Source organism: Nanorana parkeri, unplaced genomic scaffold, assembly GCF_000935625.1.
Source record: "Nanorana parkeri isolate BGI_ZX_2015 unplaced genomic scaffold, ASM93562v1 scaffold567, whole genome shotgun sequence".
Lineage (NCBI taxonomy): Eukaryota > Metazoa > Chordata > Amphibia > Anura > Dicroglossidae > Nanorana > Nanorana parkeri.
In genome coordinates, this window is record NW_017306835.1 from 881,729 (window position 1) to 895,735 (window position 14,007).

At 39.9% G+C, this 14,007-nt stretch overlaps 1 protein-coding gene across 1 annotated transcript in view; it reads left to right on the top strand.

The window, feature by feature from the left end:
- TMCO3 (transmembrane and coiled-coil domains 3) overlaps positions 1 to 14,007 on the top strand; it is a 42,908-nt gene that overhangs the window by 14,257 nt on the left and 14,644 nt on the right. Inside the window, exons 3-6 of the mRNA XM_018562258.1 lie at positions 1,930 to 2,115; positions 5,121 to 5,249; positions 6,729 to 6,821; positions 10,439 to 10,625. Of these exons, the coding sequence (XP_018417760.1) occupies positions 1,930 to 2,115; positions 5,121 to 5,249; positions 6,729 to 6,821; positions 10,439 to 10,625 (595 nt within the window). The remainder of the gene's footprint in view (positions 1 to 1,929; positions 2,116 to 5,120; positions 5,250 to 6,728; positions 6,822 to 10,438; positions 10,626 to 14,007) is intronic.

Sequence of the window (14,007 nt, forward strand, 5' to 3'; positions counted from 1 at the left end):
GTCTAACTTAATTTCTTCTATTTTACCTCTGCAAGTGTGGGGTACATATCCAGGCCTGTCTTGTCTGGTGGCAGTGGGGAGGTAAAGGAGTTGTGTAGCAGCTCTGCAGGCATGTGGTGAGGGGGGAGCTGCTGAATCTGGATGTGTCTGTGAAAAGATAACAGCAGTGGGTGGTGCGCACACTGGTGTGTCCATTACTGGGTGCATCCATTGCTAGGCTATGCTGCCTTGTACATGAGTGGAGGCTGGTGTTTATGGCGGCCCATATGCCAAAAAAAAGTGCAGAAGCCTCTGTGGGAAAAACATTGATGGCTGATCTGGGAGGTGTGTCGCAGGATGGAGCAGAATTGTTGTGGCTTGTTTGCTAGAAGCCTCCTAACTTGCATGTGTTTCATGCCCATTCATATGCCTAGGGCACATTGGCTAATATGCTGGACTCTGGAACCCTTGTGTAAAAAGTTTGATTCGCACAACCCCTAAAGGGATAACATTTTTTTTTGCACCTAATCTTGACATCATCATGGATACTACTTGTTTTAGGAGCACTCGACCCCCTCATTGGAAAAAGCCCCAAAAAACCCAGACTGCTCCTTCTCCCTCTTTATCTGTTAAGAAACATACCTCTGGTTTTTCCACTCCTTTGCTCTTCATGCTTCACTCCCCATTCACCCGCAGGGTTTGGCACTCAGTCTGCCAAATCTTCATAAAGCCTTTCTCTACATGTTGGTGCGCCCCCATTTTCCACATTTGGGGAACATTTGTTAACCTTTGTGAACACTTGGGCAGCTTACATCTCAAATGCCTTGGTACTGGTGGTATACAGGGAGTCTCCCATGTAGCACCCCATCCATTCCCCTGGGAGTCCACAGGATCTGAATCTTGTTTTCTCTGTACTTCATAAATCATTTTAACCATATAGAGACATTCCTCTCTCTAATCTGACCCACATGGTGTTGTTTCTTGCTGCCATGGCCTCTGTGAGCGGAGTGCCTGAACTGGCAGCCTTATCCTGCGAGGAACCTTGTCCGTTTCTGCATAAGGACAAGATGGTGTTCAGATGGTGGTGCCTACGGTAGTTTGTCTTTCACCTCAATCTTGTAATTGTTCTTACTTCCCTCTGTCTGGTTCCATTTCACCAAAAGGTAATTTCCTCCCCTTGTCTGGATGTGTCTGAGGGTCTATCTCTCAGCCACTGCTTCTTTCATGTAATCCTGGATGGACCTCGTAAGGGTGCTCTGGGTTCTCTTTTCACCATCTCTAGGAGGCTGAGACAGACCATCATTCACGTTTATGGTCTCAAGGATTCCCCATCAAGACGCACTCTACCATTTTGTGCCCCATATCTCAGTAGACTAGTATATATGTATTCTCACTGCTTTCTTGATTGCAATTCCTTTATTGGACTTAAGAATGATCTGAATATACTGTTGTGCATTTGCATTATGTGATGTCCTAGTTCTGATGTTAAGTGAGAATACATATATACGAGTCTCCCAGTGGTCTTCAGGTTTTAACTTGCAATTATCATGGTATTTTAAACAATTGTGCACAAAAATCTTTTTTGGGGAGACAGCTCTATTTTTTTGTTTATTGGCAATGTCAACCAGGATTTGTTTGTGTATGTATGTAAATATATCAGTAAAACAGACCCAAACACCTTGAGGGGAATTTATCAATACTGGAGCAGACAAAATCTGGAGCAGCTGTGCATGGTAACCAATCAGCTTTTCTCTTAAGTTTGTTCAGTTAAGCTTTGAAAATAAAAGATAGAAGTTGATTGGTTGCCATGCACATCTGCTCCAGTATTGATGAATTTCCCTTATTGTGTTAATTTGTGTAACCAAGCCTTAAGAAATTCTGTGTCCCTCAATCCTATTTTTCCAAGTTTACACAAAAAATGATTCCCTTTTTGAACTGTGCTTGTGACAGGTACGTGGTGTAAATGTGGAAGCAGTTTTGCGAGTGGAAGAAGATGGAGTAAAAAGGAATAATTCTCAACGCCACGTAGAGGATGACTTGGGACTCAGTATGCTTATTGACTCGCAAAATAATCAGTACATATTGACCAAGCCCAGAGATTCCACCATGCCTCGTGCAGACCATCACTTTATAAAGGTAATTCTTTCTCTGTTTATAAATAGAATTTAGAATCTCTGCTGTACTTAAGCTGTTCACTAGGTTCTTCCATAATAGAGAATTTGGTGGAATTTATTTAGCTTGTTGCCTCGATTGAAGCTGACCTTACATTTAAATATGCAAGGTCCGCTTTACTGACAGCCCAACATACCATTTCCTTAAAAACGCAGATAAAAAAATAAAACGTTTTTTTTTAAATAAATAATTACATACTTGCCTAGGCCCCAGCATCTAACATATCGGGGAGGCACAAGTGATGTCACCGTGCCTCACCACAGCCTCCTAGTTAAAGCTTGGATCTAGAAATCCTCTTGAGAATATGTTCTAGGCAAAAAGATTTGCACATTAGAACAAAATTACTAGTTTCTTTGTTGCCAAATGTTTCCATTTCCAGAAGTTTATTAAGTATATAAGGTATATATTATGTATGCCAAAACTTTGCACCATGAAAGCGCTACAGCTGTGTTGAGGGGAATGCGGATAACAGAGATCTAGTAGTCAATGGCCTCCTACAGGAGTGTCACCCAGCTCACTCCTGTGACACCCAGTGTCACCCAGCTCCCCCAGCCTACAAGTGTCACCCAGCTCCTGTGAACATTACAAAAATAAATGGTGTGACGCTGGTGTGATCCATTTTCCCATAATGTTGTTTTGACATATAACTGGTGAAGCCAGTTGTAGGTGAGTCTTGGTAACATCCTCTTCGCACACCATCTCGATGTACCCCAGAATCCAATGAGTGCTGGAACAGGTGGATGGCGCCACAGTATGCAATTTAAAAGGTATGTTGTACACACACCATTCTGCTTCAGAATATTATCTTTATTCACATTCCTTTAGCATGACATATGGATGCAACGTTTCTGAGCCTCACAGGACTTCTTCATCAGCATCCAGGCTGACAAAGGGGTCCTGTGAGGCTCCGAAACGTTGCATCCATATGTCATGCTAAAGAAATACAATTAAAGCTGATATTCCGAAGCAGAATGGTGTGCAAACAACATATCTGTAAGTTGTAGAAGAGTGACACCATTGCCATGGCTCGTAGGAGGGGACAGAGACACAAAATGCTGCAGGGAAATCTTGACTTTAGAGTACCCAAATGACAGAAGAAACCAACAGGTAACATCCCACTAGTGCCCACTCTAAATTTAAATTTCACCTCTTGTTAAAAAAAAAAAAAAAATGTTTGTGCAAAACACATATTAAGATCAAATACATCTGTCAAATTTGTATTGATGTGTGCATCCCCACTGGGGAGATTCAACCCCTCTATTTGTCCTAGTGACCATTACCACAGAGAGAGAGAGAGTTATTAAAAAAACACAATTTTACAGATATTGCCAAACAAAAGCTGGGGGAAATCTCTCAGTAAGAATTCCATTCCGCTGACAACTGTCTTAGAGGACAACTGAACGCAGAAAACAGGACACAGACAGCAAAAAATTAATTGACTTCTTTTTTTTTTTAAATCCAAAATCTTCTATTTAGCACCATTATAAAAACAGTATAATATGACAACATAACAGTCAAGAGTTATAAAGCTGATAAGGCACAATTGCAACTTTAGCTCTCGAAATTTCAACCTAATACATCTGCATAGACAAGAGAAAGCAGTTAAACAGCTACATCTGGTCTACCAACATATAGGGGTTCAAACATAAGTGCATCCCATTCAGATCAATTACAAAAACATACGAGCCTTTGCCTCCTAATACACAGGAAAGGGAGTAAACCGACAATAACAACCACAAGCCCAATTAAGAAACCTGTGATATGGGAGACACAGAGAACACAGTGGGGTGATGGACAGGAACACAAGGAGGTAAAAGAGGGAGAAGAAAAACACAGAGAGAGAGGTATGGAAGGGGCTTATGCTCCCTGCGGAAAGATGGACCTCAGGGCGTAGCTACACCCTGGAAAAGACTAACGATACCCAAAAGGTAATGCCAGGATTTGTTGCAAGGAAACTTTGCCCTAAATGACCAGATTAAGTGGAGGAAGGAGCCACCATTTCACATAAAATAAGCCTCAGTAGTTTGGAAGAAAAAAAACAAGGTCTCCAGGTGGACCTAAATTGAGCCTCAGTATTCTAAAGAGAATGCACACTCTTGCGGCATTAGGGAGATGTACAGTCAAATATTTCTTAGGGGCAGAACCTTCAGTCAGGTGAATTAAACAGGCAGCTGGCTTGTTAGAGACATCTACCATAGTTGTTTTATTGTGTCATAATTGTCAGTGGTTTTAACTCCATCCATACTCTATCCAAAACTTTGATTAAACGCACACTTTCGGAATCCATCATAATTTCACATATAGTGTAAATGTGTCTTATGTGATTCATACGTACATACCCTGTTTCCCCGTAAATAAGACCTAGTACTATTTTTGGGAATTGCTAAAATATAAGACCTAGTTGTGACCATTCCCAGGGCCGGTGGTGGCATAAGGGGGAACTTGAAGAGCCGTAGGAGAGGCAGGAGAGAATCAGCGGTGCCAGCGCTAGAGGAAGCGAGGCGGCAGCGGAGGGAGCAGAGCCGCATAAGCCGATGCCTCCTCTATAGCGCCGGCTCCTGTCACAGGCGGAGTGATACGAAATGCACTCCGCCTGTGAGGAATCGATAGTGAAAGTGCGCTTCGCTCATTCTGGCCAGCGATTGGTTAGCAAATTGCTCTTGGAAAAGTACGGAACCCCTGATTGCCCTGATCACCATATTTTTGTACATGAATACATGTAGACTTTTCTACATGCATAAGTGTGGATTGTTGTACATTAAAAAAAATAAGACCTACCCTTAAAATAAGACCTAGTGTGTTTTTTTGAGCCAAAAAAAATAAAAGACAGTGTCTTATTTTCGGGGAAACACGGTAGTTGCATTCCCCTTGTGTTAGATAAGTGATTTATTACTGTTGTAAAGTCATTTCTGAAAGTAACATTGCTATTACAGTTCTTCTTTCTAATGCATACACATATTGTTTTGCAGGATATTGTGACCATAGTAATGCTATCTCTTCCTTGTGGATGGTTGTGTACAATGATAGGACTGCCAACTATGTTTGGTTACATCATGTGTGGAGTTCTTTTAGGACCATCTGGATTAAACAGTATAAAGGTAATATTATCTCGCTCAGTGTAACTATATGTTTTCTATTGCTTTATGTGAGCTTTCATTTGGCATTCATGCAATATTAAATGCCAAGCAGGAGATCTTGGAAATCAAGACGTGGTCATATAATCTTTAAAGGGAAACAATAATGGTTTGGTGTTTCGCTGTCTCTAATTCAGTCTCTACAAAGGAGACATTGAGTGCAAGTCACTGAAGTCACTGAAATATGGGCTGAGTACACTTCTGATTGTTTCTGCATCCACTGACCCACTGCAGCACTGATCGCTCCCTATGTATGCACAGATGTGTAGTATTTTCTATATTGCCGGGTTTCACTGCTTCTTTTCTTTGTAATAGGAGCTTTAGTTTTTATTAAGATTATTTGCAAAACGGAATCATACTGCGTGATTCTAATACTTAACCACTTCAATCAATGGAGTTTTAACATAGTTTTCAGTACTTTATGTCACTGAAATTTATAGATGGTATCTAGTGCCTCAACCTAGGTTCAGTTACCACAATGGGAAAGTTTGCTGTGCAGGTTCATTGTCTGCTATTACACATTCATTTGTTATATTTATAGCATGGATAACTTATTGGGGATGTTCCTCTTAAATGTTTTCACGTGTAAGGGTTATGTTTGTTGGTTTTTAATGGATCTTCTTTCAATTAAACAAATACTTTGAATATTGTATTTAGTAGTATGGCTTACTTCAGTACACAATAAAAAATGCAAGCACTCCGCAAATTACTCAATTTGTGAATAGGCACACATTTTCTGGTATTGCTTTTAATGTATTTTCTACAAAAACCAAGTATGCAGTGACTGTTAAATCCATGTCAACTGATTGTCATACTACAGCCAATTTTAGACACGAGCCAAATAGCCTACCAGCAGCATGTCTTTGGAGAGTGGCAGGAAACGCACACACAGGGAGATTATGCAAACTGCTGGAAGGCAGACGTGCTGACCACTAAGCCACTGTACTGTCTACTCCATCTACTCAACTGAAATGTGATCTCATTTTAGAATTTTGTAGCGCCATGTTCTTTGTTTATTGTATTCAAGTACATTTACAGGCAATGAAGGAAACACAAATTGGCAGTGAAAACTGTCGCAGTTGCTGAACCTAAATGTGTAACTGCAGCCAAAATGTTTTGTACTTGACATGGATTTACGATGGTGGCCTATTTTCCCTTTTTTTTTTTTTTTTCTGTCAGGGTTATTCACAAAAGAGTGAAGAGTTTGGAGAAGGCTGGAGAAGTGACCCATCTAGGACAACATAGCTGAACCGGAAAGTGAGCTGAATTGGAGAATTTTTCCAAATCAGCTATGTTGTCCTAGATTGTTCACTTTTCCTTCCTTCTCCAAACTCTTCACCCTTTTGTGAATAACCCTGTATGTATTGGCCAGGTTGGGGGGAAATGTGTGCAAATGTGTGTGTGAACATAAAAATAAATTTGTTTTTTACTTTCTCTTCTCAGTCTATTGTCCAAGTGGAAACTCTGGGAGAGTTTGGTGTCTTTTACACGCTTTTTCTTGTTGGTTTGGAGTTTTCTCCAGAAAAACTGAGGAAGGTATGTGTCACCTGTCTACTTCTTTTGTGATGAGCTTTTTTTTTTTTAATCTAGTAATCTAAAGTTCTAAAAGGTATAACATACTGCTATAACATGCACGAAAAGGTTTAGAATACGTATACATACAAAAATAAATGAAAAAGGGCAACATGCAGTTGCAACCAATTAAAAACAATATTAGACCAGAAGCATAGACACATTAGACACATTAGACATAACCATTGTAGATCAATATATTATTTATGTCCAATCCCTACGCGTTTCACAACTTGGCTTCTTCAGGGGATTGTGACCACCCAATTGGAGTGGCTTAATGAGGGTCAAGCTCTCTGTGTGGAGCATAGGCGGGGGGAAAATCCTCCAACAGGAATGCTCCGTACAGTTTTTTGTGTCCCGGGGGGAGACCTCGGGGCAGCAATAGGAGAGAGGGACCTCCAATCTTTTGCCAAGTTGATTGCATGCTGAAGAAGGCTCTCTCTATGTTTATTGCAATTGACCTTTGACAGATTGGTCACATGCTGCCAACTTATATATTACTTTAGAATATCGGAGTGCTAAAGATTTAGCCAGACTTTTGATGTTCAACGTTACCAGTAGGAGTCTGGTGTGAAAGGCACCTTAGCAGGCATGGAATTGCGACAATATTAGCTTCATACATAGATGTGGGGAGGGTGTCCATCGCAAATGCCTCCTTCACTGTTCGCAGAAGATGCAGGAGTGAATTTAAAAAAATACTTACAGGGTTATTCACAAAAGGGTGAAGAGTTTGGAGAAGGCAGGAGAAGCGAACAATCTAGGACAACATAGCTGAACTGGAAAGTGAGCTGAATTGGAGAATGTTTCAAAATCAGCTATGCTGTCCTAGATTGTTCACTTCCCCTGCCTTCTCCAAACTCTTCACCCTTTTGTGAATAAGCCTATTAGACTCCAGCTGGAAGGCCATCTGAACCAGGTACCTTATTCACAGGTAAAGAATTAGGGGGCACCCATTTACTCCATAAGTGTAAGATCAGAGTCCAAAAGATCTCTGTCTACTGAGGTCAATCGCTGCTTCTTTTAAGTCTACATAGTTTATGGGAATTGTGTCCAACCTTTAGAATATGTACTTCTCATATTAGAGAGATAAGCATTAAGTGCAACAAATTCTGCTGACTAACCGTGATTTACAAGTAATACATTTTGTTCAAATTGCAGAAAACGTGGCGGTAATGGCAGAAGTACTTGTTCCAGACATCACTAATATCACTGTACCTGTGCATATGTTTTAGCACTCTTCCTTTACTACTATTTTTACCGTTGTCCAACAGATTTGATTAATAACTATGAATTGAAGATATTTTTCTTTGGTAGTCATGGGATATGTTTAAAATAATTTCCATGGAGTGGTACGGTTGCTTGATGATTTAAAGTTGTTTGCATCTTGTATCTCCTAACATGTTAATGACATTGATTTATGAAGCTGGCGGAATGCACACTGTCTCAGCTGCTTAGTTTACTGACGGATCTGATAACAAAGCTGCTTTCTCACGTTAGGTATATTCAAGAAAATAAATTCCCATGTAAGTAATCATCACAAAGGTGGACAAATGTCTGTAAAGTTGGAAATCTGCAGCTTTCTGAAAGTATTCTTTTACCGTATATACTCGAGTATAAGCCGTCCCAAATATAAGCCGAGGTACCTAATTTTACCACAAAAAACTGGGAAAAAGTATTGACTCGAATATAAGCCGAGGGTGGGAAATGAGGCAGCTACTGGTAAATGTACAAAATGAAGATAGATACCAAACTATTTTGTTTTTTGTTATAGTTACAGCATACTGCTAATGTTTTTGGGTTAATTGAATTTCTTTAAGTTTTTGTTGTTCAACTTTTGATTTTTTTTTTTGGTTTTTGTACTGCGCATGCACTTTTTTTTGTTTTCCAAGTAGACATTTAATACATGATAAAGGGTTCATGGAGTACTATGGGTTGTCTAAAAATACAGCAGAACAGTAGCAGCTTGCCTCTAGGCTTGCCATCTGACTTCGAAACCTCTGACAGAACTGACCTACAAGGCATGCTTAAGTCGTCTTGTTCCTTTGAGCTAAGTGGCTTCCTCTTTGCTGTGAAAACACAGGGGATTGCTTGTTCACTCGACACAGCGCCCATTCAAAAAAATGTCTTGTATTTTTAAAATTAATACAATACGTTCTCTGGACAAGAAGCAGTGATGTCACGATCTGCCCCTTATCCAATCAGAGAATGCCTTGTTGCCCTACCAGGTATAAAATATGCATACTTACTTTAAGGATAGTAGCCTTAGAGTATGCACAAAAATGTAGGCAATGGCAGCTGCCATACTTCTGTCCTGATATGTTCCTTTAAAGTGATATTAAAGTCAAAATACTTTTAACTCATTTTGAATGCTGATTACATCTCTTACAATGGATGCTGCTGTTTGATGTTGAAAACTTTTAATTTCCTCCAGAAACAGCTTGTCTCCTAAGCACTGGCCTGATATCCTGTTTTAGGGTGGCTCCTTTCCCTTGCAGGATCCCATGTAGCCACCCGTGTGTGTACTAGTAAGCTGTGTGTCTCCACAAACACACAGGCACATTAAAGCAAGCCACTTCCCTCCTCCCTGCCCAGACTTCTCCAAGCTAGTAGATGGACAGCTACTGGAACTGTGCTGTCCTTTGTGATCTTGTATTGAAAAGGAAGTTCAGGGAAGCAAAGCTGAAGGAGATGGAGCCAGCTTTTTGGAAACATAATGACTAAGTGCTTGGGTGAAAATGTATAGAAAGACTCAGCTGGGCAATTTATATTCAGCATCTGAATTCATTATTGAAAAAAGTTTGGGAGTTTAATATTGCTTTAAATGTGCAAACGAAGATCTGGAAAGTCCCATCACTTCAGGGCATGAATCTACCATTGGCAGTCTTTGTGAGGTTAAATGAGAACTATGAGGTGAGTGCTTAGGGTGACGGGAGGATGCTAGTTTGTGTCCTCCCGTTACCCTAAGGAGAACTATGGGGAAAAGCCCTAACCCCATAGTTCTCCTTTTAACATAAAAAGAACACCCCCTTTTACTCTAAGGAGTATTATTTTTAAACTTCACAAAACTGTTTTTGAGGGACTGCTCTAACAATACATATTACAATGTACAAATATATTGCGCATCATCTGTATTTAGACGTACTGTATGTTTACTGATTGCAAACATAACCAAAAGACTACAGGGGGAATTTATGAAAACTGGAGCAGAAGAATCCTTGAGCAGTTGCCTATGGTAACCAATCCGCTTCTCTCGTCAGTTTGTTCAGTTAAGGTTTGAAAATGAAAGGTGGATGCTGATTGGTTGCCATGCACAGCTGCTCCAGTTTTGATAAATTTGATAAATTCCCCTTATTCAGTTTAGTAGAGGGCTGACTAGATCTTTATGTCAGCATGTACTAATTTGTAATGGAAAAACTGCTTTGTGGAACATTACTAGCTCAGCTTGGTTAAACCTTTGATTGTAGAGAGACTAGGAATTAGTAGAACATTTAGTTTTGATTAGGAAGTCTGCTCGTACAGATATTATGTAAAGCATTGCTGATTAACAGAAATGAGACTGAACATTTTTTGTGGTCTTGCAGGTATGGAAAATAGCTGTGCAAGGGCCATGCTTCATGACTGTTCTGATGATTGCATTTGGTTTGCTTTGGGGCCACTTCCTGCAGATCAGGCCTGCTCAAAGTGTCTTCATATCAACTTGTTTGTCTCTGTCAAGCACACCCTTGGTATCCAGATTTCTTGCAGGCGGGTCTCGTGGAGATAAAGATGGTAAGACGACAAACTTCATATTGACATTTATGCTGGATTTCACCCTCCAGGAGCCTGCTATACGTCTGCTTCATAGCCAAGGGTTTTGGTGGTGACCACACATAAAAGAAAAAGTTTATTTATGCACCGCTAACCTTAGCCTGACCCTTTAGGGTACACCTAATACTGCCCTCAACCGAACCATAGAACCTAACCCCTAAATTAATACCTAACTTCCTCAACTTTCAATCCTTAGCTTAACCCTACAGACAAGCAGGTTAATATATAAATGAAAAACATATAAAGAAACTGCTTGCTAAATGGTTTATATTTTTGTGCATCCAGTCCTGAAATGTACACATCTCTGCCTCACAGCACTACCCTGATTGGCAGTACATTAAACCTGATTTTTCTCTGCTGACGTTAAATAACATTTGCAGGTCTTGTCCCTCCCCCAGCGAAAGAGAAGCAGCAAACTGGGGAGCTCATCTCTGACACACTACTCTCCTTCTATTAGGATATTCCTTGTTAGCACATACTGTATGCTTTGGAGCACATCGCTCCACACACCAACTATCTGCAATTAGCGTGTCTTCAGCAACAGCTCTTTCTGGTAGCACTTTCTCCACACTAGTGGTGTGTCATCTGTCCTAGTCTGGAGTACCAGGATTAGCAAATCCCACTGTGTACTGGCATTTTGCTGAATAAGGCAAGCATTTTGCTTATAGAAGCATTCAGCAAAAGCTTGCCTGTTTCAGTATTCTGATCGTTGTGGCACCCAGTATAGAAGCATTCATCATAAGCCAAAAGCTGCCTGTCTCAGGCTTCTGATCCTTGTGGCAACCAGCATTCAGCATAAGCCAAAAGCTGCCTGTTTCAGGCTTCTGATCGTTGTGGCAACCAGTATAGAAGCATTCAGCATAAGCCAAAAGCTGCCTGTTTCAGGCTTCTGATCGTTGTGGCATCCAGCTACAATTATCAGAAGTTTAGTAACATCTGATCCTGTCATACCCCAGTACCGGCCAGGATCAGTGTCACTAAGGTTAACTGTTTGATATAATTGACAAACCAGTGTTTGTAAACACTGGCTTGCCATGCCCCACCTTCTCTCCCAGTCAGTAATAACTGACAGCAAGAGAAGTTAAAATGTGTGAAAAAATTATATTAATATATTTTTATGCTATCATTATTATAAAAATGTACCCCTCACAATTAAAATTTCACACTAAAGGTTTTTTTTAACCCCCTCATGACCGCTCTTTCCCTAAGAGTGACACTTAGTGACATTGTATACCACCTGGTGACCACTATTCACTTTTAGAGAAATAAATGTATATGTTGGCTTTCAGTTTTAGGCTGAGAAGTACAGAAACATTTCTAAAATCCTAGGCATGTGAGGTGTTTCCAAATAAAGGACAAATAAATTAATTTATTTGAATGCATTTTTTTATCTGTGCTATTTTTCTAAAAATAATAATCAAAACTGGGGAAAAAGTGTTTTCTTCAAATGTTTTATTTTTTTCTTTGTACTAAGTGAGGCACTAGGCACACATATGTGATATAAATATAAAGCCCTCTCTGTCCTCTAAAAAAATCAATATATAATATGTATGGGTACATTTAGTAAGAAATTATATTACTGCCGTGAAAGAATCACACAGCAAAATTGTAAAAAGTGCTTCAGTCATTAATGAACAGAAACTGAAAAAAGCTCAGTCACGAAGGGGTTAAAGCCCAAATGTTTTACGTTTTGGATGGAGTTACATAGTATTTGAGGTTGAATAAAGACATTAGTCCATAGAGGAACAGTAATGACTTCTGTCTGGTTTTAAATGCTGCTTATTTTGCTGTTGGAGTGATTTATCTTTATTAGACAACAAGTGGAGGGAAATCTACCCAACAGGGAAATAGACACAACATAGACATCCGTATAAGCTCGGAAGTCGCTTCTCCATCTTACAAAAAAAAGTGTTTACTACTGACAGTGCCCTCATTGGGGAGAGTTCTTCCCACTTTGTTCTAACACCCATGGTGTATAAGATAGTAATGAAAAATGTCTCCAGTGGGAACCCAGACGGAATGCAAACATTATTAGAGAGTTTTTTTAATTGTTTTTTTTACAACTCTTTAACTGATTTAAATTGTATCTCAACCCAAAGAAACAGAAAGTGAATATATAGCAACTTACAAATCCTTAAATGTGGATGCTGCATCAGTTTAATTTTTTTTTTTCACTTATTAAACATGTTGATCTGACCAGTAACACACTTCCGGTCTTAAGCTGGACATACACTTTACAATTATTGATTGGAAATTTTTGTTGCTGCCAAGAACCCTTTTTCCATTTTAGCTCAAATACCCCATCATGCACAGACCAATGTCGATTTCAATTATGATTCATTGGCAATACTAACTCAACTAATTTCGTTGATTGACGGAATGGATTTTCGTTTGCGCATGTGCAGTGTTCTTGTTGCGATTTTTTTTTTTTCCCATTTGAAAACGCCACTAATCCATAGATTTTTTTTTTTTCCCGTTCAGTTCGAAAAAAGTTTTCCAGCCTGACCGATCAACAAAATTCGGCCAGGAGTACAGTAATTGTGATTGTTTACTTCCCATCAGCTGGCCGATTTATCATACGAAAGCCTGATTGTGTTCGTTTTTTGAACGATAATCAGCAGGTGTATGGGCACCTTTTAGAGTGGTTTCCCTTTCTGGAGGCTCAGCGCAGCCATCCTTTGACAGCAGCATTGTGTAGAGGATGTTAGTGTTGGAGTTAGTGTTGGAGTTAGTGTTGGAGTTAGTGTTGGAGTTAGTGTTGGAGTTAGTGTTGGAGTTAGTGTTGGAGTTAGTGTTGGAGTTAGTGTTGGAGTTAGTGTTGGAGTTAGTGTTGGAGTTAGTGTTGGAGTTAGTGTTGGAGTTAGTGTTGGAGTTAGTGTTGGAGTTAGTGTTGGAGTTAGTGTTGGAGTTAGTGTTGGAGTTAGTGTTGGAGTTAGTGTTGGAGTTAGTGTTGGAGTTAGTGTTGGAGTTAGTGTTGGAGTTAGTGTTGGAGTTAGTGTTGGAGTTAGTGTTGGAGTTAGTGTTGGAGTTAGTGTTGGAGTTAGTGTTGGAGTTAGTGTTGGAGTTAGTGTTGGAGTTAGTGTTGGAGTTAGTGTTGGAGTTAGTGTTGGAGTTAGTGTTGGAGTTAGTGTTGGAGTTAGTGTTGGAGTTAGTGTTGGAGTTAGTGTTGGAGTTAGTGTTGGAGTTAGTGTTGGAGTTAGTGTTGGAGTTAGTGTTGGAGTTAGTGTTGGAGTTAGTGTTGGAGTTAGTGTTGGAGTTAGTGTTGGAGTTAGTGTTGGAGTTAGTGTTGGAGTTAGTGTTGGAGTTAGTGTTGGAGTTAGTGTTGGAGTTAGTGTTGGAGTTA